This window comes from Pundamilia nyererei, unplaced genomic scaffold (genome assembly GCF_000239375.1).
Source record: "Pundamilia nyererei isolate P.nyererei 1_Seehausen unplaced genomic scaffold, PunNye1.0 scaffold00240, whole genome shotgun sequence".
NCBI lineage: Eukaryota > Metazoa > Chordata > Actinopteri > Cichliformes > Cichlidae > Pundamilia > Pundamilia nyererei.
Window position 1 is genome coordinate 763,281 of NW_005187641.1, and position 24,724 is coordinate 788,004.

Genomic DNA, 24,724 nt, shown 5'->3' on the forward strand with positions numbered 1-24,724 from the left:
GGACAGGATAACAGGATCATGGAGGTGGGAGGCTAAGGCTAAAAAACAGTTTGTGTCTGTTAGATCCAATCCACTCAACAGTGAAGGGTTTGAACTACACAGGATGCCTGGATATGCTAAACCAGGGGTCTCAAACCTACAGCTCCCAGAGCCACACGCGGCCCTTTTATCAATCTCCAGTGGCTCCCTGTGACATAAAAAGTAAATGAATATGAATATTTAAACATATAATATGTATTTTAAACATTTTAATTATTTATTTATCAAGTTTCTTCCCATTCCCAGTTTTAAAAATGTGTTGCTTATAAGATTAACACATTTTAAAAGCCCCCTATAGTCTGTGTTGCCACCTGGTGCCTTAGCTTCTTAATGTTGCTGTTTCTTAATTTCAGTTATGTGGTTCAGAACCAAGCACTGATGAAGACACATAAGCAGCTAGTCTTGAGTTCTCCAATGCAAAAAATTAAACATAATCTTGAAAATAGAGCGATTCACAGCGTGTCAGTGCTACCGGCTCACCTGTGCGCTCGATCAGGAGCAAAAAGGCAAGAAATGAAAGTGCAGTGAAATTGTGGAAAGATATTTCTAGAAGAAGCCGGATGTTGTTGCATTTACAGGTCTCAGGGTTGATTGACTTGTGTAGCTGAACCTTTGAAATTCATTTGCACAACTACAGCTATTACCAACAATGGTATTCATAACTTTATAGTCTGTGTTTCAAAGTTGGTCCATACATGATATGATAGACTGTTTTTCCTCCACTTTACATTGTTCTGCTTAGTCATTATATTGCAAAAGTAACATCTAATAAAGTTTTATAAATCAATTTTTCTTTTTTTCAGATCTATCATTTCCTAAAATCACTGAAATAAAATTTGAAAAACAAGTTAAAGTACCAAATCCTCAGAGTTACACGTTGTTAAAGATTTTAATTATTATTTACCAATTCTTATCTATTAGCAATGTTGATAACAGGATTTCTCACCTTTATTATAAAGCAGACATATGTTTTGCATCTTTATACACTCAAAAAATATTTATGCCCAAAATGGTAACTTTAAGTAATTAATCTTGTTACATAAGCACAATGTTTAAATGATTATTTATCTGAATAAATAAACCTCCGATTTTCTATATTTACTCAAAGGGTTGCTTGACAGTAAACATTAATCAAACCTCTACAGCGAATGATCGCTGCTCAGCGTCCAGCGTTACTAGAAACAAACATTTAGCCAGCTGCAGTTTATTTCACTGTAGCGTTGTATTCATTTACCTACATGGTAATTTATAAATCAACCCAATCGTTTTCTTTAGCATGTGAGAGTCAGTACTCACGTCTTTTATTCAAGCCAAAGTCCACTGAATGACAGTAGAAATTACTTATATGTTTTTTTGTTTTTTATTTTGTAATTTCTATACTAGATTTCTTTTCTTATTTATTTTGTTTTTCAATGTTTCATTTGATTATTTTGTACTTCTTGCTGACCCCTGTGCTGCTGTAATTACGGGATTAATACAGTCTGTCCGTCTATATGACTTCCAGGCCATTTGATTCACTACAAGGCCCTTAAAGCATCAATTAAAAAAACTGGATTTTAAAGGAGAAAAAAGGACTTTCCATAATTTGAAGAGGTGGCAGTTTGCTTTGTTTGTTTCTCTTCCTTTACAAATCTTCCGTCTGCTCCGCTGCTCCCCTCTGCCAAACCATTCTCATGCTCTGCTAGTTTTGATGCTGAGTCGTGAAATGCACCCGGGAACACAAAGCTGCTTGTGCTGACCGGCTCACACAAGCATGGCCCCCGAGGATGAGATCCCCGTGTGGCCAGCGGCAGCCCAGCTGCTGTGAATAAAGGGCCTGGCGGGCCATCATCACATACCGCACTCTCACACAACTATTTCACAACACCTGGAGGCAGCACATCAGATCTTTGGGAGAGGTTGTGGTTGATGAATCACTTCAGAGAGAGTTTCATGAGGATCATCTCAGAACGATGCATAGATGGGTTATATGGCCCTTCAGTATAAATAAATGACATGATTTATGCTGATCATTATGTATTAATCTTGTTTTCTATTGTTTACCATTGAAATGACGTATATGCAATAATGTATCTATACGTAGTATTACTGAGAACTTGGTGGGCGTGTCTTCATAATTCATGTGATGCTTTTTTGTTCCTTTTCTTACAGATTGACTCTGATGATGTCATCACACGGGATGAGCAGATCTACCTTCTGATTGGTGCTCATGCCAGATGTGAAAGGAGCATCAAGGCACAAATGCCCCTCATTAAAGGTTTGGGGATTTCTTTTTAAACACTATACAGAGTGCCTCTTTATGGAACTGCTTTCCCCCCGGTTTTGAATACTTTCTAGGAGTTTGTGAGCCTCCAGTTAGAAATAAAAAGCAGTCAACACTGGAAGTATGTCTGACTTTTAATATTTCAAAGAAGGTCCTGTCAAATAAGAGCCTTTTTTTAACAGGCGGTCAGTGAGTGCACGTCCAAACACACAATTAGATCAACTATTTATTGCATCACTTGTTTATTTAGGATCAGATGCAACACCCAGTCCAATATCCTGCTTTCCAGTATCTCTTTTATTACACAGCGAGGCATTTTTAATTTGGAAATGCAATGGAGAAGCTGATGTTTGATAAGCTGATTCAATGCGGTATTATTAAATATTACAAATCTTCTCAGGAAATGTGACTCAAGCTTTAAGTGTTACATTTTTTTATTGATTTACCAATCTTGAGGAAGCGTTGGAAGCAAGTATGTTTATGCATCAGCTCATTTACAATTTTAGCTCCAATATTGAAGGAAATCTATATATGGAGTGCTAAAAGTGCCATAAAAAGACAATAATAATCTTATATGATGCATTATTACAGGTAAAAGCAGCCAAATGTGATTTAAAGAAGTTTAAATTAGCTAAACTTTGCCTGGTAGCAGCATTAAAATCCTATTTAGTATTTCGGTAACTTAATGATGTAACATTATGGTCATGTAAAAAAGATTAATAGGCATATGGGTATACTTTTGTGTTTATATGTATTTTTTCTGTTTATGTTTATTTCAAATGCACCAGTTATACTCCCCTTAACTGTGTATCACATATATACCCTTATAGTGGTATTAAATAGGGGTGGGGTGAAAAATCGACACAGCATAGTATTGTAATCTGTTGTGTGGCAATACTGCAGAGCTGTATTGAATTGTTTCACATAAAAGGGAGCTTTCCTTCCCACTGTCGCCAAGTGCTTGCTTGTAGAAGTCATGCGATTGTTCTGGTTTTCTCTGGCTTTACCTTACAATATAACGCACCTTGAGGTGACTAACTTTGAGGAAATAATTAACAGTTTAAAAAAAAAAGGTGATGAATTGGAATATAATATATTGCAGTATATTGCAAAAAGATACAAATTGCAATACACTCATGTTGTGGGTTGTTCTGTGATTTTCACCTCTGATATTAAACATGGAGAGGTTTTAGATAATGAGGGCAGCTTATGTATAAGTGAAGATATTATTTTAAGTTTTGAATCATACAAAGCTACTCAAGAGCAGTCTACGAATAAAAGTACAGCGTTAGGTGGCACAATGTGTGAACTATAGACAGATCTATCAGCTTGCTAACACTTTTTTCACACCATTGTTGAAGATGGCGACTGCACCCCAGAGTGGGATGGGATCATCTGCTGGCCACAGAGCACAGCAGGTCAGCTGGTCTCAGTTCAGTGCCCGGAGTACATCTATGACTTCAACCACAGAGGTAGCAGAGCTCCAGAGATACTAGCATCTGATCATCTACACAATATAAAAAGCATCCTTCAACCTCAATAACCAGGAAGCAGTAGTTTTGAGAAAAATACAACTGAAAAGTATAAAATCAAAGATTTCCTTATTCAAAAAATTTATCATTATGTCCTGCCCTCCCATGGACAGGGCGAGCCTACCGTCAGTGTGATGTGTCAGGCAACTGGGAGCAGGTGGCAAGCATCAACCGCACTTGGGCAAACTACAGCGAATGCACCAGATACCTGACCTTCAATCACAGAAGCCACGAGGAGGTGTGTGCATTTGATCCAGTGCTGGGTTGAATTAATCTGTTTGTGCACGTTTATCTAACAGCAGAAAAGAGACAGAACTTCTTTAGAAGACAGTACAACAACGGCCATATTCTTTTTTTTGTTTTGTTTTGTTTTTTTAGCTCTTTCAGTATTGCAACTTTATTACGCCCAGATTACAAATGATCTTTTACAAGGTTTTATGTTACAATACATCGTTTCTTTTTTACATCAAGTTTTTGCTAGTATTTTTAGATTCGAAATTTTCTCTATAAGGGATAGCCACACTCCCCCTACGCTTTGTGTCAAATCTCTATGTTTATAGCTTTAATGGTTCACTAAAGATTCTTGTGGTAATGTGTAAGTGTGCATTTGCATCTTTACATGACAGAATATGTGTAAACCGGCCATATTCTTACAAAATACTCTAGGCCTGTCTTCAAAAGACCTTTTCCCTCCAGTGTGCTAATTGTGCTGAAGATACAAAATTACCAATGTGTTCAAATCTGTTCAGTCACTTCTGTTTCCAGATATGAAAAGATGCTTTGCTGTGTTTCAGAAGGTGTTTGAGCGACTCCATCTCATGTACACCATCGGCTACTCCATTTCTCTCGCATCCCTGCTGGTGGCAGTCTTCATTCTCTGCTACTTCAAGTAAGAAGAAAACAGCTTACGAGCTTTGATCCATAAACCTGTAACCGAACAGCATCTCCGGACTTCAGTCTGTTGCATCCAAAGACGCCTTCCTCTCTTTCAGGCGTCTCCACTGCACACGCAATTACATCCACGTTCACCTCTTCGCCTCCTTCATCTGTCGAGCGGTCAGCATCTTTGTGAAGGACGCTGTGCTTTACTCCATATCTGATGGCAGTGAAGCTGAGCCCAACTTTACAGGACAGAAGCCCCATATGGTAAATTGTAACGTCGCATTATTTCTTATCACCAGTCATTCAGTTTTGTTCATTTTTTAAATACTTCATTGTGATCAAGACTATCGGCTGTATGGCAGTCAGCACAGCAGCGGTAGTTCACAATGGCATGGCCTGCTAAACAAACCATATTTGCACATAAGCACTCAAAACACCTCGCTCATATAAGAACTTTTTTTCTACACTTATCTAACATTCATACTCCGATGGATGCATCAGAGAGCACCGTGGGCTTAGTATCTTGCCTACGGATGCTGGGTCTCTGACAGAATGTTTTGAGTTTGTTTTGGTCTTGGGATTCTTTCTTTTGGAATGAAGAGATTTTCATTAGTTTTCTGCATTAGTTACTTTTGAGTTCAGTTTTCCTAGTGCCTCTGAGTTTTTAGTATTTATACTTCCAGTTTCTTGTTTTTATCATGTGAATGCCTCTTTCCTGTCCAGTCTGTCCTAGTCTCATCTCTCATCTAGTTTTCTTACTCTTACTCTTTCTTTCCGGTTATGTCACCGTGTTCGTCTGGTCTCTCTGTGTTTTGTCTTCATGGCTGTCCACAGTTTTTGTCTTGTCTATTTAATAATTTTGTAATCCTGTCTCTGTGTGCTCTCCATTTGTCTCCCCAGCCTGTCATGTCTCCTTTTGAGTTTATCCCGAGTCCCAGTGTCAAGTTCACATGCCTTAGTCTGAGTCTCAGTGTGTGTGTGTGTGTGTGTGTGTGTGTGTGTGTGTGTTACTTCCTGTTTTATTTTGATATTCCTCTGTCTCATATGTGTTATGTTGAGTTATGACGTCCTTGTCTTGTTAGTTATGATTCTGTTCCCATGCGTCTCCACATCCCTTAATCACACTCGTGTGTATTATTTGTCTGCATCTTCTTCTGTTCTTCATCACGTTCTCCTTCACTTTATGTGTGATCTCAATCAGTCACTTTTATCAGTTTCTACTCTGCCTAGTCATTGTTTATCTTTTGTTTCCTCCACCTTAATAAAGTTGACATTTTGAGTCTAAATCCATCTGATCAGTCCTGCATCTGGGTCCACTCCCTGTTCGCCACACACTCATTACATGACAGTTACAGCACATTTCTCATTTCTTCATACACAACAGGAATCCACCACCCACACCTGCTGTAATGGACTGAGATCTGGTGATTTGTGCCAAATTCTGACCCTACCACCACCTGCCCTACTTTTGTAGCAGCAGAAACCGAGACTAATCAGACCACACAACGTTTCAGCCTCAGTTTCATGTTCTTAGCTGACAGAAGTGCGGTGATCTTTTCTAGTGCCGTAGCCCAAGGTTCAACACGTGCCTTAAGAGATGCTCTTCTGCATACTTTAATTCCCAGAGAACTGACCCTCAGTAGAAACTCAGAGATGGTAGTGTGGGAAATTCCCAGTAGATCAGCAGTTTCTGAAAAACTCAAACCAGCCTGTCTGGGACCAACAAACATGCCACATTCAGCTGCTCAATTTGAACTTCAGCAGGTCGCCTTGACCATGTCTACATCGTGCACTGAGTTCTCTCGTGAGATTGTCTGATTAGATTTTCGCATTAACAAGCAGGTGAACAGGTATACCTAACAAAGTGATCAGTGAATGTATTATCACAAGTTTTACTCATATTTTCTGTTTTTGTCATTAGGCTGGCTGTAAAGCAGCTGTTACTCTCTTCCTGTACTTCCTGGCAACAAATCATTACTGGATCCTGGTGGAGGGGTTGTACCTCCATAGTCTCATCTTCATGGCCTTCCTGTCTGACAAGAACTACCTGTGGGCCCTCACCATCACTGGCTGGGGTAAGTGACACTGGGGCAGGTGACACTTTGGACTAATGCCAGTTTTTCTAATAGTCCCATGTGCTCGTCATAGGTGTTCCAGCTGTGTTTGTGTCCATTTGGGTCAGCGCACGAGCTTCACTGGCAGACACTCAGTGAGTCATGTGATCCATTTATCTTATGTTTACGTTACACTCCTACAACAAATGCTCCCTGAAATAGATTCATTGCTCTTTCCAGATGCTGGGATCTCAGTGCCGGAAACTTGAAATGGATCTATCAAGTCCCTATTCTGGCTGCGATTGTTGTAAGAAAAGGGGATTTAAATCAGAAGAGCAATAAAGACTGATATTCTGAGTATATTGTTTTAAATCTGGATTTCGGTTTCTTTCCCTGCAGGTGAATTTTCTCTTGTTCATTAACATCATTCGTGTACTGGCCTCTAAACTGTGGGAAACCAACACGGGCAAACTGGACCCCCGACAGCAGTACAGGTAACCCTCCAAGGAAAATAGTGGATGTTTTTAATCTCTGGACTTTAAGCTCCCATCTGTTTGACAAGAAACATCAATGAAATAAACTCTTTGTTCTGCAGGAAGCTACTCAAGTCCACATTAGTCCTCATGCCTTTGTTTGGAGTTCACTACATGGTGTTCATGGCTCTTCCCTACACTGAGGTCACTGGGCTGCTGTGGCAGGTGCAGATGCATTACGAGATGTTCTTCAACTCTTCCCAGGTCAGGACACATTTATAAAAACAAGCTTTGCATCCAATTATATGCTGTAAGCTCAACTGCAATGATAATGAAAGCTGATTCTTTTGAAAAAAATATCATATCTTTGCAGGGGTTTTTTGTGGCGTTTATCTACTGTTTCTGCAATGGTGAGGTAATAAAGCTACAATACAGAATCGACTCATATTTATATATTTTTTTTTATCTGGTATCAAAATAAAGTAACTAAAATTAAATAAATCTTGTTCCCAGGTGCAAGCCGAGGTAAAGAAGGCTTGGTTAAGACGTAGCCTGGTGCTAGACCTCAAGCAGAAAGCGAGGATCACCAGCAGCGGCGGAGGCAGCTGTTACTACGGCGGCATGATGTCACATACCACCACCCACAGCGTGTGCCTGTCTGCTGCCAATCCCAGAGCTCTGTCCTTTGCTGGAGGGGTGGTTGGCTCAGGTGGAGCCTCTGGTTCTGGGGTCAGACCCCCGCTGCCACGTCAAGTTTCCACAACTCCCCCCCACCATCATACCAACCTACGTATTTACACTTCGACTGACAGCGAGGCCTCAGGCCCCCAGCAGGAGCAGGGTGTGTGGAAACCAGAAGGTGCTGAGTCAGGAGGTTTTGCCAGAGAAGCCAAAGCCAACAAAGGAGATGATGACCACAAAAGCCACAGAGAAGAAGATCTAATCAGCTCCTTATCTCCCAAAGAGCTGGAGACCATCTTGTGATTACTGCTACTTTGAAATATCACGGCAAGCTACAGGTTTTCTCATTAAGAGTACTGCTTTATGTTTTGTTATGTGTGTTTAGATGAGGATTTTGAGAAAAAGGGGAATCCAAAGGCATCTTAATTTGGTGAAAGGGTGCTGAAAGACTTTAGTTACTATAGAAAAGCAAATCTGAGGACTAAGGCTGGGAAGTTTTTAATGGCTCAGAGCCACATAGAAAGAAATGCATGCATCCAATCCAATTCTTGCTTGTAATATGGCTAATCAGAGTTTGCTTGTTATATTTATAGTGGTAAGTGTCATGGTTGTGTGATAAAAATAATGATAATAATACAATACTGGTCTCGATTTCAGGGTTGCAACATCATAGTATAACATAAGCTGTCATGGTACAGTCGAGCATCCTTTCATAGGCTACCATTAGTAACTGGACCACAATTTAAGAACTCTAAATCTAAATTCTCATGTCATAAAGACAGATGTTTTTGTGTGTGGATGTGTTGTGGATTTTTCAAGCTGATGTGAACGGAGAAATCCTAAACTAAAGAATTCAGAGAAGTCAAAGGACAGACCTGGATGTATAAATAGGGAGAATTTTTTCTCCCTCTTCTCGTCTTTCCTGTGTTGCATTTTTCACACTGACCTCCTTGTTCAAACTGCACGTCCTACAGCCCTTCCCTGCCTAAATGTATACCTCCACATATCAGCCACACATTAATGAGGGTGTGAACGCTTTTTACAATCCAAATGTCACAATGAGATTAGATTTAAAGGCACCTAGACAGCATGTCTGGACTTATTTTCATGTTTGTTGCTGTCCAGGTTTGCAGACCTATTTATCAGTCTGACAGGACCCTGAAGGCTGATGCGTGAACCTCTCGCCCCACGCAGGCAAAACTCCAACTCCTTCTTTCGTGTAACCTCTGCCCTGAACGCCCTCACAACACTGTCCAGAATTTCACACACTCCCCTCAATCTTTGACTCACAGACAGAGGCACCTGAGCCATTTGGAGACCTGGAGCAGGAGTGACAAACCTCTAAGCCACAATCCACCGGCATTCGCAGAGAAACAGACAGAAAACCATACCTGCACATATTTTAGATGCCCATTAAAAGAGAATCATGTTCTGTGTTTATGATGTGTAAATTTAACACTTGTATTTTAAGAAATGTTTTGGTGTAGTTCGTTTACATAATGCCAAATCACAAATGTTGCCTCAAGATGCTTTACATTGTAGGGTTAAGACCCCCTACAATGAGATAACTCCGTTTCACCAAGCACTTGGCAACAGAGGGAAGGAAAAGCTCCTTTTTAACAGGAAGAAACTTCCAGCACAAAAATGCTGAGGGAGAGGAAGCTATCTGCCACGAGCAATTGGGGGTGAGGGGAGGGAGAGAAGACAAAAGACAAGCTGTGGTTGAAATATCTGATATGATAATAAAGCGATTATGGACGATACTAGAATAAAGTCTCTGCTGAAAAGGTGATTTTGGGACACTGAGGGGAGTGGACAGCATGAAAAGAACATCCGACTCATTTAAGACATAAGAAATGTGCTTATTGTTTACAGTGAAACATAGTCTGCCATAGCCTTCAAGTACATTATTTCCAATATTATAAAGCTCTATTGTGTCATAAATATATATAATCCCAGTCAGTGGCATGTCCAAGATTTTTATTCCTCAGCCATACAATTTTATGGATTTAGACTTTTTACTTCAGTAAAAGTTATAAAGTCACATAGATTTATTCTGCACAAGTTGTATAATCAAAAATATATTCAGAGTAAGAGAAAATTTTCTCATGATGTAGAACGGCATTTTTAGAATCATTATATACATGCTGGATCATTCATTTAGGCTATTCTTATGATTTTATTCATAACTAATGAATTTTAAATGAACTTTTCACACATTTTGTGTTGTCAGACATGTGGAGCAGACACAGATCTGTGTCTTAGTCCAGGACCAAAAGCTCCCAACCCCCACCCACCAACCAACCTGTGGTTGCTACCAGCTGTCGTTTCATTCGAGCAGAAAATCAGCTGAAAACACGAGCACTTTCCTCTAATAGCAAGAGCAGGGAAATGACGGGAGGATGTTGATTGGAAATTACGAGAGGAGGAAGTGAGCCAGCACGGTGACCGCAGTGGTGGTGATGATATCAGGTTTATTGTGCTACAAAGCTTTTACCAGGAACAGTTATTAAACAAGAAAAGAAAGAAATTTCACTCTCAAATACATCCAAAACAATCTTTAAACAATAAAATTTGAATTTGAATTTGAATTTGCATTAAATAAAAGGTCCTAGCACATCTCTTATTCTACATCTATTTATAATAATATAGAAAATTATCATTTATTATTGATGCATAAATTAAACATACAGAAAAAACGAAATAAACCTTCAACGTGTATAAAATGTGTCATATGTTCAAAATAAAAATTGATAAATTTAATGATTGTATTACTTTCCATACACAGTCTTAACAAATAATAATAATAAAAATGTGCATTTCAATCACTATAGCAAATGAAATTTCCAAAATTGAGATAGAGCATTTGCTATCTTAAAGAGATAAAATGATGAGGATTTTGAACAATACATATATTGCAAATATAAATATTAAATATTAAATGTCTATTTTAGGTTTTTTTTTGTAAAATATAAATTTGTGAGCACAAAACCAAACAAACAAACAAATAAATAATCCCTGGTCTTTATATATTATATTAAGCTCTCAAAGAAACTGCGTGTCGCTGGAGCCGGTGACGTAATTCGGTCCGCACGACACGAAACGATCCAATGACGGCATGATGAAGTCAGAAAAGTGGGCGGAGACAGAAAGAGGGGGCTCGAGCAGACACAATTCAGTCCCGTGAGCAGGTCACAGAAGTAAACATAAAAACAAAGCCCACGCTCCGCGCGCTCTGGTGTGTCTAATGTGTCGAGCAGTTTCCTCCGCCGTCTCACAAAGTGCCGCCGCTGTCTGTCAGCGGCTTTGACGCGGGCCGCCAGCATCCTCTCCGGCATCCACAAGTGAATGAGGAGGGCCGGTGGCCCACAGGGAGGGGTCGTTTGCTTCCAGGGCTGCCTACTCCTGGATGGAGCAGGCAGCGATGGCCATGGGAGATGTCTCGAAAAAAGCATCGACTCGGAACCTCGCGGTGGAGAGGAAAAACCTCCTCACGGTCTGCAGGTGAGTGCATTAGCCAACACGCCTTATGTTGTATATGGTAATGGACATTTTTAATGCCCTCAGTGCTGCATCAGACAGTGGCCTCTCTATGTGACTTTTATCTTTGTCAGTGCAATTTTTATCCCAGTGCTGATGGTGTGGTCGCTATGACGACACCCTTCCTGGAGCAAGGACTAGCTGGCACCCTAGGGACTTAAGGCAGGATGGCAGTATAAGATCTTTACATAAAGTCCTGCTTGGATTTTGTGATTTTGGATAGAGATTTGTTCTTCAGTAGGCTCAAACACTGACCTGACAGTGCAGGCACATAATGATCTCTAACGATTATGGTTATGTAAAAGGACAGAGCATTTAGCCTGTAAGTCAGCAGGCATGCTTCCACTTCATCCAGCAGTAGTTGTGCTATCATTCAGCTCAGTCATGCATCAGCTTCAAGGTAGATAGACATCCACAGCCCACAGCACATTTAAAGCTGCTGTGACTTAAATTTGGATTTTCCCAATGCATAAAATATTTTATATAATCTAAAAGGGGTCAGTTGCCAAGGTGGACATAGGAGTGTTAGCTCACTTCAGCTCCACTGCATATTGCAGCTTCTTATATGTAAATTGAGAGCATTAAAGTCAGTAAAAAAAGGCTAAAAAAAAAAAAAAAAGTAAGCAGGACCTCTGTGAGCCAATGACAGGTGAATCTAGGTCAGGTCCCCGCCCTGCTGTTTGTAATACACAGGAAATGCAGGGATTGTGCTCGTTTTGAGGATAGTCAGCCATTTATTATCCAGTTGATGCAGCTGAATGAAGCATTGTTGCCTTTGGAACAATGGGGAGTGAAATCACTTGCCTCAGTGGCTTGTGATAAGATAAGCATTGTTTATAGATGTGAACGTGGCCAGTAAAACATAAAGATGGTGACTCTGCAAAACATGACCAGTATTTAGCCATAATATTTTCTCTCTGTTTACAGGAGATGGTTAATTTCCTTCTCACGGCTCACTGCATATCTTACCGTCACTGGACAAATAGTATTTGACAGGTGTTCTTGTAGAAAATAGTCCTGCTGAATTATTTAGTGTCCAGGAAAACATTTAGTGGTCACTGCTGAAGAAATAATGGTGCTTAAAATAAACTGAAAATTCTTTGCCTGTGAGCTTTTATATCATTTGTGGGTGTATATTGCTGAAAATATACACCCACAAATGCACAGTGCTGGGAAAAATATTTCACTACTTCCTGATTTCTTTTCTTTTTTTTAATATTAGACAAAGATAACTTAAAAAATACAAAGTGAAATTCTGAATGATGATTTCCTTTTATTAAGGGAAAAAAATGCTGTCAATTTTCAGGACATAGCTTAGCCCTATGTGAAAGTGTAATTGTGAACCTGGTTAAATCATGCATTTACTGTGATTATCCACATTTTTTGGAAAGCTGAGTTCAGTTTCGCTCACCATTGCAAGGTCTGATTACTGCATGACATGGTGAATCAAGAAATAACCTAAATATAAACATAAACCTGTCTGACAAATGGAAGCAGGCCAAAAGACTTCCACAAGCAATCTTGCCACAATCTAAAGAAACTCATGAACAGATCAGAAACAAAGTCAATGTCAGGTCACAAAAGAACCCAGAACAACAGCTAAAGAACTTCAGGTCTCACTTGCTCCAGTTTAGGTCAGAGTTTATGATTCAACAATAAAAGAGCGACAGGGCAAACATGGCATCCATGGGAGAGTTCAAGGAGAAACCAAAACTAAGGCTCGTCTCACAAAACATCTTGATGATCCCCAAGACTTTTGTGGAAACATTCTGTGAGATACAAGTTTAACTTTTTGGAAGGTTTGGGTCCTGTTACATCTGCTGTGAAACTAACATAGCCTTTCATGAAAAGAGTACATCGTAACAAGAGCCAAGCATGGTGGTGGTAGCATGATGGTCTGGGGCTGCTTTGCTGCTTCAGGCTTGCTGTAATTGATGGAACCATGAATTCTGCTCTCTACCAGAAAATCCTGAAAGAGAATGTCTGAATGACTCAAAAACAAAACAAAACAAAACAAGAAGAAAAAAAGGAGGTTTTTGGAGTGGTCTAAAATAATCCAGACTTAAATTTGAGATGCTTTGGCACGACCTTAAACAGACCTTTGATGCTGGAAATACGTCCACAGCGATGTGAAATACTCATTTCCTGATATCACAAACTTATGCTGTTTGTGTCATGGTCCGGAGTCTGTGGACTCCTTGTTTATGTTTAAATTTATTAATATTCTGTGGTTTTGTTTATTTTGGGTTGTTCGTGATTATCCCTAGTGTTGTGTGTCCTCTGTGCTCTCCTGTTCCATGTTTCAAGTTCCTATGTTCTGTCTCCTAGTCTGTTAGGTTTGCCTGTTTAGAGATTTATCGGTGTCTTTCCTGTTTTATTGTGAAGGTCCATGTCTCTTGTCAGTGTTTCTAGTTTTGCTTCCCCTTGTCTTGTTATGTCTAATTAATCCCAGCCATGTCTCCCTCCTGTCTCCCATTCCCTGATTGCCCTGTGTGTATTTAAGCCCTGTGTTTTCTCGTGTGCGTTGCTGAATCGTCTGTGTATTGAAGGCCGATTACGTCACAGCCAGGCGATGAGGGCTGTCCCAATTCAAGGGCCGCTCCAAATGAGGCCCCGAAATCCGTCCTTCATTTTCCTGGATATGAAGGATGGGTCAGGTGTATCCTTCGTGGCCCAACCTATCCCAGAATTCATAGCGTAGCCCAGCCAATTCCAGTTTCCAACAATGGCGGCTTAGTTTTAATATTACTCTTTCTGGGTCACAAAATAAACTTTTAAGATATTTTCAGGCAAGAATGTAGCTGTGTAAACTTCAAATATCTGCTCGGTTTATCAAGACATCACATATTTGCAAAAGGGCTCTGACGTTTTCACAGATGTCTGTTACCCACTAGAGCCGTCGAGAACACCGAACTCCCGCCACATTTTCAGACCCTGCGTGGTCTTTCGCTACTCAGGTTAAACATATAAGTCACTTAGATAATGTAAAAATACTATTGTTTGGCTTTTTTCAGTGTTTTATTTGTTCCTTAGTAAATCGTTTTGGCTGAGATTAAAGTTATACTTTTCATGCAGCTGAATAAACGTCAAACAGAAAACTGATTAAACAGAAACGTGAGATGGTTGAGAATTTACTCCAATGTTCTGTTATATTTGAGGGAGCAAGGAGCAGACAGCTGAGTTTATTCAACTCCACCGAGACAGCTGGTGACGCAAATCTGAAGGCTAGACCGTCCCATTTCACAGCCTCGCACTCAGACTTCGAAGGACCCGGCCCACGTAGACCATGACGGCCGGGTTCTTCGAAGGCTGTGGCCTAGGAGTTGGGACACAGCTACTGTTATGCTAATGCTAGTTGATGTTATTAATATTGTTAATGCTAATTAGCATTAGCAACAAAAAGCAGCTTGCTAATATCTGTAATATCTTGTTCCCTTGAGTTTTAATAACCCTCTATTTTCTCCAAAGTCTTTGTTTTTACAGTGTAATGAAATAAGAAACAAGCTCAATGTACAAGAATCAAAATTAAAACAGGATAATAGGGTAAAGTGGATTAAAGTAGTTGCATGCCATGGAGACTAGATGACGCGGATAAGTGACCAGTGACTCAGCTAAAAGTTTTCCCCATACATCACCACAGTTATCAATATTTACAGCCAAAATTTAAAAGTAGGATATTTATGAAATTATGGATAAAATCTTGCCAAATGATTTATGATTATTATCATTATTGAGTTATGTCTCTCTGAACTAATTTTATTTGTTCAAATCTTCAACAAGGGTTTTCACAGGAAGATCCTGGAAGTCAGGAATGTATTACGGGAGACTTATGTCATCAGCTGAAATTATCTAGTACAAAGGAAGTTGTTGGAGTTTCCTGAAAGTGCTCGATGAACATATTCCTCACAGTAAAAGGATGACATCAGACTGAAGTGTAGAAATGAGACTCTGCAGGAAATGGAAGGTACATTGTCAGAGATCACATAATTACATCCGCACTTAAATGGGATAGAGATACGCTTGTACAATTTCAAATAGTTGAACTCTGTGCTCTAACCCTGATTATAATTATGGGAAATCAGATTAGTAATGGTTGATTGATTGATGACGCAGTCCTGATACTATAACCTAAGGAATATTGCGGGAATTCGATCAATATTGAGTTTTAGTGACACTCTGACTATTTTGCTTTTTATGCTTTTATTTCCTCTTTGTTAGACTACTGTACTGGTCTTTTAACAGATATCAATCAGAAAGCATGAAATAGACTTCAGACTATGCAAAATCAGCTGCCAGATTGTTACCAGAACCTTGAAAACTGAACACATCTTACCCCAGTGTTGATGACTCTACACTGGCTGTGCATTTCTCTAGGAATTGATTTTAAGATTTTACTTATTACATTTAAAGTGCTTCATTGCCCAGCATCAAAATATACAGTCAAACTGCAGTTCTTCTACCAACCAGTGCTCAGCTGAGATCCTTGGTCTGAAACCCATTAACAGTTCCCACCTCACATGTAAAGACACAAGTCGATTGAGCGTTTGAATGTTTGAATGTTTGCTGTTGGGGCTCCTCGATTGTGGAATGACCTGCCTGAGAGAATTCAGCTCACCTCATCAGTGTCTTCTTTTAAGATTCACCTTATTTTATTTTGATGTTACATTTAAGTCTTGTGTTTTAATTGATATGTAAATTCCATCCATCGATCTATCCATTTTCTTCCACTTATCCGGGGCCGGGTTGCAGGGCCAGCAAACTAAGCAGAGAAGCCTGGACCTCCCTCTCCCCGGCCACCTCCTCTAGCTTGTCTAGTAGAACACCAAGGCGTTCCCAGGCCAGCCAAGAGATGTAATCTCTCTAGCATATCTACCCCAGGGTCTCCTCCTGGTGGGACATGCCCAGAACACCTCACCTTGGAGGCACCCAGGAAGCATCCTTGTCAGATGCCTACACCTACACTGGCTCCTTTTGATGTGGAGGAGTAGCAGCTTTACCCGTCCCAGATGGCTAAACTTCTCACCCTATCTCTAAGGAAGAGGGCAACCACCCTTCAGTGAAAGCTAATTTCCACAACTTTTATCTGTGATCTCATTCTTTCGGTCACTACCCAGAGGTCATGACCAGGTGAGGGTGGGGACATAGGTCGACCAGTAAATCGAGAGCTGCTTTTTTACGCTCAGCTCTCTTTTCACCACTACGGACCAGTACAGTGTCCGCTGATATGTTCATTGTTTTGTATAATCTCCTCCTTGTTTGTTCTGTTATTCTGTGTTTCTGGGAAGTACTCTGTAACTCTAGTTTTGATAAGTGCTATAAAAATAAACTATTATTAAGCTGTATCATACATAATTACTTTATGCCCTGCCCTAACAAGCTAACACCACCCAGATATTTTGCTTTTATGAGTTTCATTGACCTTTGTTAATTGTACAGTACAGATTACAGCATGAGTTTTGAACAAGGAAACCTAGGATATTTATGGAGACAAGTTATCTCTCTTATCTGCCATGGTCACAGAATACATTTAGACCCTTGTGTACAAAACCTAACTTGTACATTAGCTTGTGGTATATCTGAAAGATTACGTGTTGACAGAATAGGACAACGTGGAGTATTTTGTTCAGTAAGGTCAGTCTGACACCGAGATCAGAGTCTTAAAATGTTCCCATTGTTGCCATTTTACCATTCACTGATCACACAAGTACATCGCATTTATGACACCAGATCCAAAAATTCACATAACAACATATATATTTAACCATTTTTCTTCAAATATAGAAAGTAACTTTCTTACACATTAAATTGTTATCATACAGAGACAAGAGTTCAGCTTCCTATAAAAACAGCACAGAGCTCTGTAGTCTGGGGAGAATTGTGTGATTTTTCAGTGCTTACTATTTACTCTATATTCTGCCAAATTAAGCAAGCAATTTGGCAGAAGATAGAGCGATTCCACAGTCTTATCATCTCCTGTTTTCTCTACACTGATCCAAGGATCCATCCCGTGTCATCTGGAACAGCCATCACAAATTTTTGAACACAGAAAAATAAACGTAGAGCGCAATACTGTACATAATCTGCTCATGTACATTCTTTAAATCTGTGCATATTCCTGTAATTTGTGTTTTTATGATATTAGAAATCATGTAAGAAAATGAATAGTCATTCTAATTGTACTCATTAAAAATGTTCAGTCTGTTTTTTAGGGTTAAACCTAAGAGCTAACTAAATGTATCACAGTGGCAGAACACTGTGTTCTTTCGCGACTGCATCCTTAAACAGACTTGTGTGGTTTATCAAGTGTGATTCACAAATGTTTAGCAATAGTTTGATGTACGACATGTTCTGCCTACTGTAAACTGAAACGAAGACAGCGGTAACCCATCAGCGTTTTTCCTGACTAATCTTTTCCCTCTATGCTTGAATAAGTGCTCGAATAAGTGCTCTCCTCGCTCCTCTCCACCACACACAGGTTTTCAGTTAAGACCCTGCTGGAGAAATACACGGCCGAGCCCATCGATGATTCATCAGAAGAGTTTGTCAATTTCGCCGCCATCCTTGAACACATCCTCAGCCACCGTTTCAAAGGTACTAAACTGAGGAGATAACATACTGGGGCTTAACGTCCTGTTGAATCAAGGCTCTTACAGTGTTTACTGAAACTTTTCTGTCCTGTTTAGCAGCTTCGGCAAGCAGAACCATGTTGTTTTATTATTCGCAGTAATATATGTGTAGTGTAACAACGTGTTTTTCAGTGCTTACTAAAACTAACGCACTTCACATGCTTGTTGTGTCAGGCTCTAGTAGCTGGTTCGATGGTCAGAGGAGTTACTGGGACTACATCCGCCTGGCTTGTGCTAAAGTCCCCAACAGCTGCATTAGCAGCATTGAGAGCATGGAAAACATCAGCACCTCACGAGCCAAGGCAAGACCAGCATACGATGACAAAAAAAATTACAAATAAATAAGAATATGTAGATTTATTGGGACTAATTTAGAAGTCATTTTTGTGACTCTCCAGACTAATTTCTTTAGCTTTGGTGTTCCTTTCAGGGCCGAGCCTGGATGAGAGTAGCTCTGATGGAGAAGAGGCTATCTGAATACATCGCCACTGCTCTGAGGGACAGCAGGACAACCAAGTTAGCACCTCTCTATATAATAAAAATCACTTGATCCTCGTACAAACATGTTCCCACCTAACTGCACTTGTCTTTGTGCTTTAGGAGGTTCTATGCAGAGGGAGCCATCATGTTAAGAGAAGAAGCTACAGTGCTAACAGGGATGCTAATAGGTCTTGGAGCTATAGACTTTAGGTGGGGCGTCCTGACTTTTAGATATCAGACTGATACTTTTAAAATCCTTATGCATGTATAAAGTTTCTCATTTCTGATTGGTTTGTCTCCCTCAGCTTCTGTTTAAAAGGGGAGGCCCTGGATGGGAAATCTCCTGCAGTGATTGACTATACTCCATACTTGAAATTTACACAAAGGTACACCAACCTTCATGTATTTCAGAAACACTTTGAAAGTTACAGAAACACCATTGCACAGCCCATTCAAAGTCAATAAGATACTGATACTGGCTGCTCGTGTCACAGCTATGATTACCTGAGCGATGACGATGATCGGCAGAGTGTTGACAGCAGCGCGAGTGACGACAGCGTCCCTGAACATCCTTACATCCCCCTGGTCACAGACGAGGAGAGCTGGAGCACAAAGTGTCGCAAGATGGAGCAGAGGTTCAAGATTGTCAATGCACAAAAGGTGGGCGGACAAACATGATGTGTTTCTATCGCTGTTGTTTGATCTAAATCTAAGGTTAATAAATGCAGATAAATACGTTCATCGTTTCATGACTCTATTAATCTGTCAGTTAATAACAAAGATTATACTGCGGAATCGTTTCTACATTACTATGACCGTTCACAGATGGTTGATGTCTAATATGAGTATCCGAGGGTGAATGTGTTTTTTAAATTTTGGCTCAGTCTGAATGTGTGTTGTCAGGGTTACCTGGAGGAGCTTGTGCGTCTGCGTGAGTCACAGCTGAAGAACACAGAGATGGAGAACAAGAGGCTAAAGGCCCGGCTGGAGGAGCTGCAGACTCAGAGCCAACAGGAGAAAAGGGAACTAGAGGCCATTGTCTTGGAGCTTCAGGAGCAACTGTGAGTGAAACACACAGATGGCTAGCATGTTTAAGCAAATAGCTTTAACACAATGCCAGCTTAACTGATGAACTCTCTTCACTGCAGAGTACAGTGGACTGTGTTTGCTTTTCAGTGGTTCTATTGTTGGGACTTATGTTTTACCCTCACATGTCTCAGGACAAGCTTGATTCCGTGTGACTCCAACCACTTGGCGAAAAACCTCTCAATCCCACTCGTCAACCAGTGGCCAACGCTCGAGCCGTTCGACAGCCAAGAGGACTTGAAGCTGTTTCGCAGGTTTGCTACAGGCAGCATGGTTACTTTGTCTCGTTGTTGCAATTTGACAATATGCACAAACTCTGTACGGTAATAACAATAATGTACACCAGCCAGTCGCATTTTTAAGTTAACACCTTGCTAATACTGGCTGGGACTTCCTTTTGTCTTCAGAACTGCTTCAGTTCTTCACAGCATGGAATCAAAAAGTCCATCTGCTTCAAGGTTAGACACGTTGTTCACTTTTTCAGACCATTCTGCTAAACTCTACAGATGAGGAAATACATCAGAGGACGATATTCAAACGTCTATCGTTCCATGTTATAGGCTATCGTTTATTTGTTTTAATTGACGGTTTGCAATAGTCACCATGGCAACACAGAAGGACTAACCAAAACAAATCGAGGAGCTCATTCCTAAACAGGCAGCTACTTCTGTAGCTGCAACAACAGATACGTGGACGAGGCGAACAACATTCCTGTATGCGCTTAACGGTGCGCTTCCTCCGAGACTGGACACTCTGCAGTAGATGTTTGCAGACAGGCTGGTTTCCATACAGGAACAGCAGTGATACCCGGTGGCCTCAGGGAAGCTCTTGCGTGACTCTGAGGTCATCTAGTTAGTATCGCTATTGGATAACACTGCGTACAGCCCATATTTATTTCATTTTTAATTATTTGATTTAAATGTGAAAAATAAATAGTACTCTTGATGGACAGATTATATAAACTATTCACTAAATTTACAGAAAATGCACTATATTGTGGTATATATCATCAGTTGTGTGGGAAAATCCCAGCAGATCAGCAGTTTATGAAATACTCTGGCATCAGGTGTGCCATTGTTCCCTTAGTGGGCTGGTTTCAGTCATTATGCAAATGTACTCTTTATAAGATTGGGGAAACCTGCAGTCAGCTGAGACTGAAGAAGTCACTTTATGAGTGACGAAACGTTTCTCCCACTGAAAACGCTACGTCCAGATGAACAGAATCAACCTTTGGAGACGTTCAAAGTAATTTAAATCACCTTTCTTCCTCATTCTTATTCTCAGTTTGAACTTCAGCACATTGTTTTGATCATGTGTACATGCTTAATTGCACTCACTTGCTGCCATTTGACTGGTTTATAAAATAATTGTGTTGGTTAGCAGTGCACCTAATGAAGTGGCTGGTGGGTGTATAATATTGTTCCATCAAAGATCAGACAGCACTTAGCAGTTTGTGTAAATCTCAAGCAAAAATCAGATGGCGTAGTTATGTCCATGTAAACCTGTATAGAAAACATTTTAATTTTTTAATTCAAAATTTGAACCTGGTTTGAGCCATATATAAATATTTGCCTTGTTTTCTCTTTCAGGAGGAGTTTTCCAAGCACAGAGCTGCTGTCAGTGGAGGTCAGCCTGGATTCTGACTCTCAGAGGACTCATGGGAAACAGAATGGGAGGGCCTGGTGCACAGGTGACAACTCAGACACACAAGCGATGAAACATGTGTGTACAGTTAAACTGACCCTCCCGTTATATGTTTGTCCCACCCTCCCAGAAAAGGACTACACCCCCTCCATGATGGGCCTGTGTGGGTCCTTGGCGTCCTTCCCAAGCTGCAAATCTCTGACTAGCCTGAAGTCCAGCGAGTGCCTGGTCAACATCAGCACAGAGAACAGTCCTGCCCTCTCTCCCAGCTAGGGGGCACCAAAGAAACACTGCCAAGAAACATTAAGACGCTCCGGCGTGAAAATAAAACGACTGTTCTCGGTGGGCGGACAGATGCTTGACAGACTTGAGTCCCTTTACTTTTAAAACCCAGCACTCTCTCAGCTTACACCTGTTGTGGAAGAGCAGCCTGCACACTCTCTGGGCCTGTGCAGCCAAGATACAGGAGCAAGCTGCCGCACTGCCTCATGGCCTCCTACAGCGTCATTGCCTTTCATTGTCGTGACATCATTAAGCCTCCTGCACTGTAAAGCAGCTGGTTTAAGTCTGACCCTCCTTCACTTACAGTCACCCATCTGAACCGGTCACCTTCATCGAAGCTCGCTGTAGGGTCGTTCTGTGTGTCGCTGTCCTTTTGTCTGTGTCTTATCGATCTGTCAGCCTATCTTACTCTGCCTGTTGAATAACACTCACAAGATGGGTGAGCTGCTATATCCTTATGGAGAAACAGCCCTATTATATACTGTTACAGGAGCATGAAAAGATTTTAGAACAGAAGCTTTTAATGTGGCGAGTCAGATGGTTTATGATGAAGATTATTTAAAAAAATAAATAACAGAAGCTACTTTATGATATTAAAATCAATGACAGTTTAGACCTTATTCAATCATACGCTAGGTTAGACACACAGGCTACAGAGGATTGTGGAGATGCCACAGTGTGAACATTAAAAAAAAAAACAGAAATCTGTTGCATACAAACGCAGAGTTTATTGTGACTATGCAGAATGAGTGTTGTCCTTGTCTTTTTCTACAAACCTAGCTTGATAGAATAGTTTGAGCAGGAGAGAAATAGTGAATGTGCAACATGCGTATGCCATTTTTTTTCTTTCTGTGAGCTTTCCTTTTCTGTTACAGTTACGTCCACGACATACTCACCTGTGTCAGTCACACATGTGTAAATTGCTTTTTAATGCGGCGTTTTTGAGAGTTGGGAAACGTTTAAAACTGCAATAAAACTGCCTTTTTTTGAAACATTAAATGTGCTTATGTATTTAATGGATATACCATTAGCATATCTACCGCTTCGATCCAGGCTGAAATCGCTCAGTTCCTATCCTATGAGAATAGTTCCTCTAAGCACTACAGCTAATCCTCAGGGATGCTTTCTGTTGCGCCACCAGCAGGTCAGAGTTTTAAATGGCGAGTGAAGAATCTATAATCTATTAGATGGACTGTCATAGCATTTTGTACAGACATTAGCCCCTGCTTTATATAATTACTAAGTACTTTTGCATGAATTGTTCTTTTAGCTTCTGAGTTCTCCCAAATATTTTGTAGCACCATAAGGTTGACAAATCTGATCTCTGATAAAATTTGGACATCATGATATCGTGTTACCTAGACTTTCCTGCACATATTGTCCATGATCTGACTGCACTTAGACTACACCTATCCAGTGACATGTTGATTTTGGCATAATGGGTTGTTTTAATACTCAGACACAAATGGGGAAAAAGAACGTACATATCATAAAAAAGAATCTGGTCCTTAGCAGGTCTTAAAATTGGGTATATACAACCTCATGTTAAACCCACAGCAGGTTACTAGCAACAAAAAACTTTTTTCAATGAAAATTAAGGAAAACAAATCTTTTTTTCACAGTCAGTCGCTCCCCAATCTCAACAACAGACCAATGACCATTTCACTGCAACCAATCAAAAGCACACTAAGTGATCAGACACCATTAATGAGTTCCACACCTAATTAGTTTTACTGTAGCCCATGAAAAACAGAGACCAGGCTGAATAAAATCAATAGGATTTGTAACGAGGAAGCAAGCATATATTCAAGAAATGGACAGACAAACAAAAAAGAACAAAAAGAACAAAAAAAATGCCCGGTCCATCCCAAAGGAAGCAACCATTGTCCATACAGGCTCACTTGCCAGGATGGACCACTCAAAAAAAAAAACAACAAATCAAAACAATACCCCATGCCTGGAACAGCTAGTGGATCACTGCTGCTCTGGTAAATCAATCTACGCCCTTGGCACCTTCACTTCCAAAGGTGCACAGGTTAGTGTTCCTCCACCTGCACACCTGATCCCGACTCACAAAACCCCCTGTAGTTGCTTGTATATATGCACAAAACTTCTAATTAAGGCACCTCCTCTGTTTTCCTTCAATACCAGCTGTCACACACAGGTAAACAACTGAAATGCAAAATCAATGTGAAAAACTGAATACACCCTCATGAGTTACCTGCTTTCCACAGGAATTAAGAGGGTAGGTGGCTGCTAATTAATTGCACTTCACTAACTCATCAGCAGCAAGTGTGAGCACCTCTACTGCAGTTTGCTGGTCATGAGCATTCAGGCTGTGGACGTACCGACAAATTCACCTCTTGGTCAGAGAAACTGGAAAAAACCACAGAGCTACATACACTCTACTGTCCTCAGTTTGCATGATAAATGTTAAAGTTCTTTACAGTTAAATTAGAAAAAGACTGAACTGAACTGGCTTGTTTGGAAGGATTTCCGGGAGAAAGCTTCTTTTTTCTATAAAGGACAGAGAATAGTCATTTTCTCCTGGTTTGCAGAGTTGAACAAACCACAAGTCTTCTAGAACAATTTCCTTTTAACAGATGAGACCAAAGTGGAGATGTTTGACCATAATGCACATTGGCACGTTTAGTGAAAACCAAACACAGCATATCAGTACAAACACCTTATGCCAACTGTTAAACACAGTGGCGGAGGGGTGATGATCTGGGCTTGTTTTGATTTAAAATTGGAAAAATTGGTGTACTTTCATTTTCACACTCCCTCCACATAAGCTGATATCACAGCTGATTATTTTACTAAAGGTCGAAGAAGCCTCCCTGTCATCACCCTCGTCCCCCTTTGGCCTGGGTCACGCTTTGTTCTCATGTCTTCCCCTTGAGACCTGACTTTGTGAAGCATGGCATCGCCTCTCTTTAAATTAGTTTGAGATAGCTCACATGAGGTCAGAGGTTAGGCTCATTTATTCATTAACACAGACAAATACACAGAGCTGAGCAAACAGGAGCTGGAAGTCCTTTGGTAAATGTTGGAAAAGCATTACGTGGAAGACGCATTCCAGGTCGACATACTGTCCAATTAACTCCCAGGCTGTAAATGAATGGATGCCTGTGGGGTGGTG

At 40.4% G+C, this 24,724-nt stretch overlaps 2 protein-coding genes across 3 annotated transcripts; both read left to right on the top strand.

Moving 5' to 3' along the window:
• Positions 1–1,792: 1,792 nt before the first annotated feature.
• Positions 1,793–8,227, top strand: pth3r (parathyroid hormone 3 receptor). The gene is made up of 13 exons (XM_013914953.1): positions 1,793–1,816; positions 2,191–2,296; positions 3,664–3,774; positions 3,948–4,072; positions 4,629–4,723; positions 4,827–4,980; positions 6,638–6,791; positions 6,865–6,925; positions 7,011–7,077; positions 7,170–7,264; positions 7,366–7,507; positions 7,617–7,658; positions 7,757–8,227. The coding sequence occupies exons 1-13, from the start codon at positions 1,793–1,795 to the stop codon at positions 8,225–8,227; spliced, it is 1,647 nt and encodes a 548-aa protein (XP_013770407.1).
• Positions 8,228–11,070: 2,843 nt separating this feature from the next.
• On the top strand, positions 11,071–22,568 carry rundc3ab (RUN domain containing 3Ab). 2 transcript variants are annotated; one of them, XM_005749301.1, is made up of 12 exons: positions 11,071–11,428; positions 17,940–18,055; positions 18,265–18,392; positions 18,521–18,606; positions 18,691–18,780; positions 18,876–18,956; positions 19,065–19,230; positions 19,474–19,631; positions 19,791–19,910; positions 20,064–20,114; positions 21,246–21,346; positions 21,431–22,568. In XM_005749301.1, the coding sequence occupies exons 1-12, from the start codon at positions 11,334–11,336 to the stop codon at positions 21,571–21,573; spliced, it is 1,335 nt and encodes a 444-aa protein (XP_005749358.1). In that variant the 5' UTR covers positions 11,071–11,333; the 3' UTR covers positions 21,574–22,568. The 2 variants fall into 2 exon arrangements, with proteins under 2 accessions (XP_005749358.1, XP_005749359.1); XM_005749302.1 differs by lacking the exon at positions 20,064–20,114.
• The last annotated feature ends 2,156 nt before the right edge of the window (positions 22,569–24,724 follow it).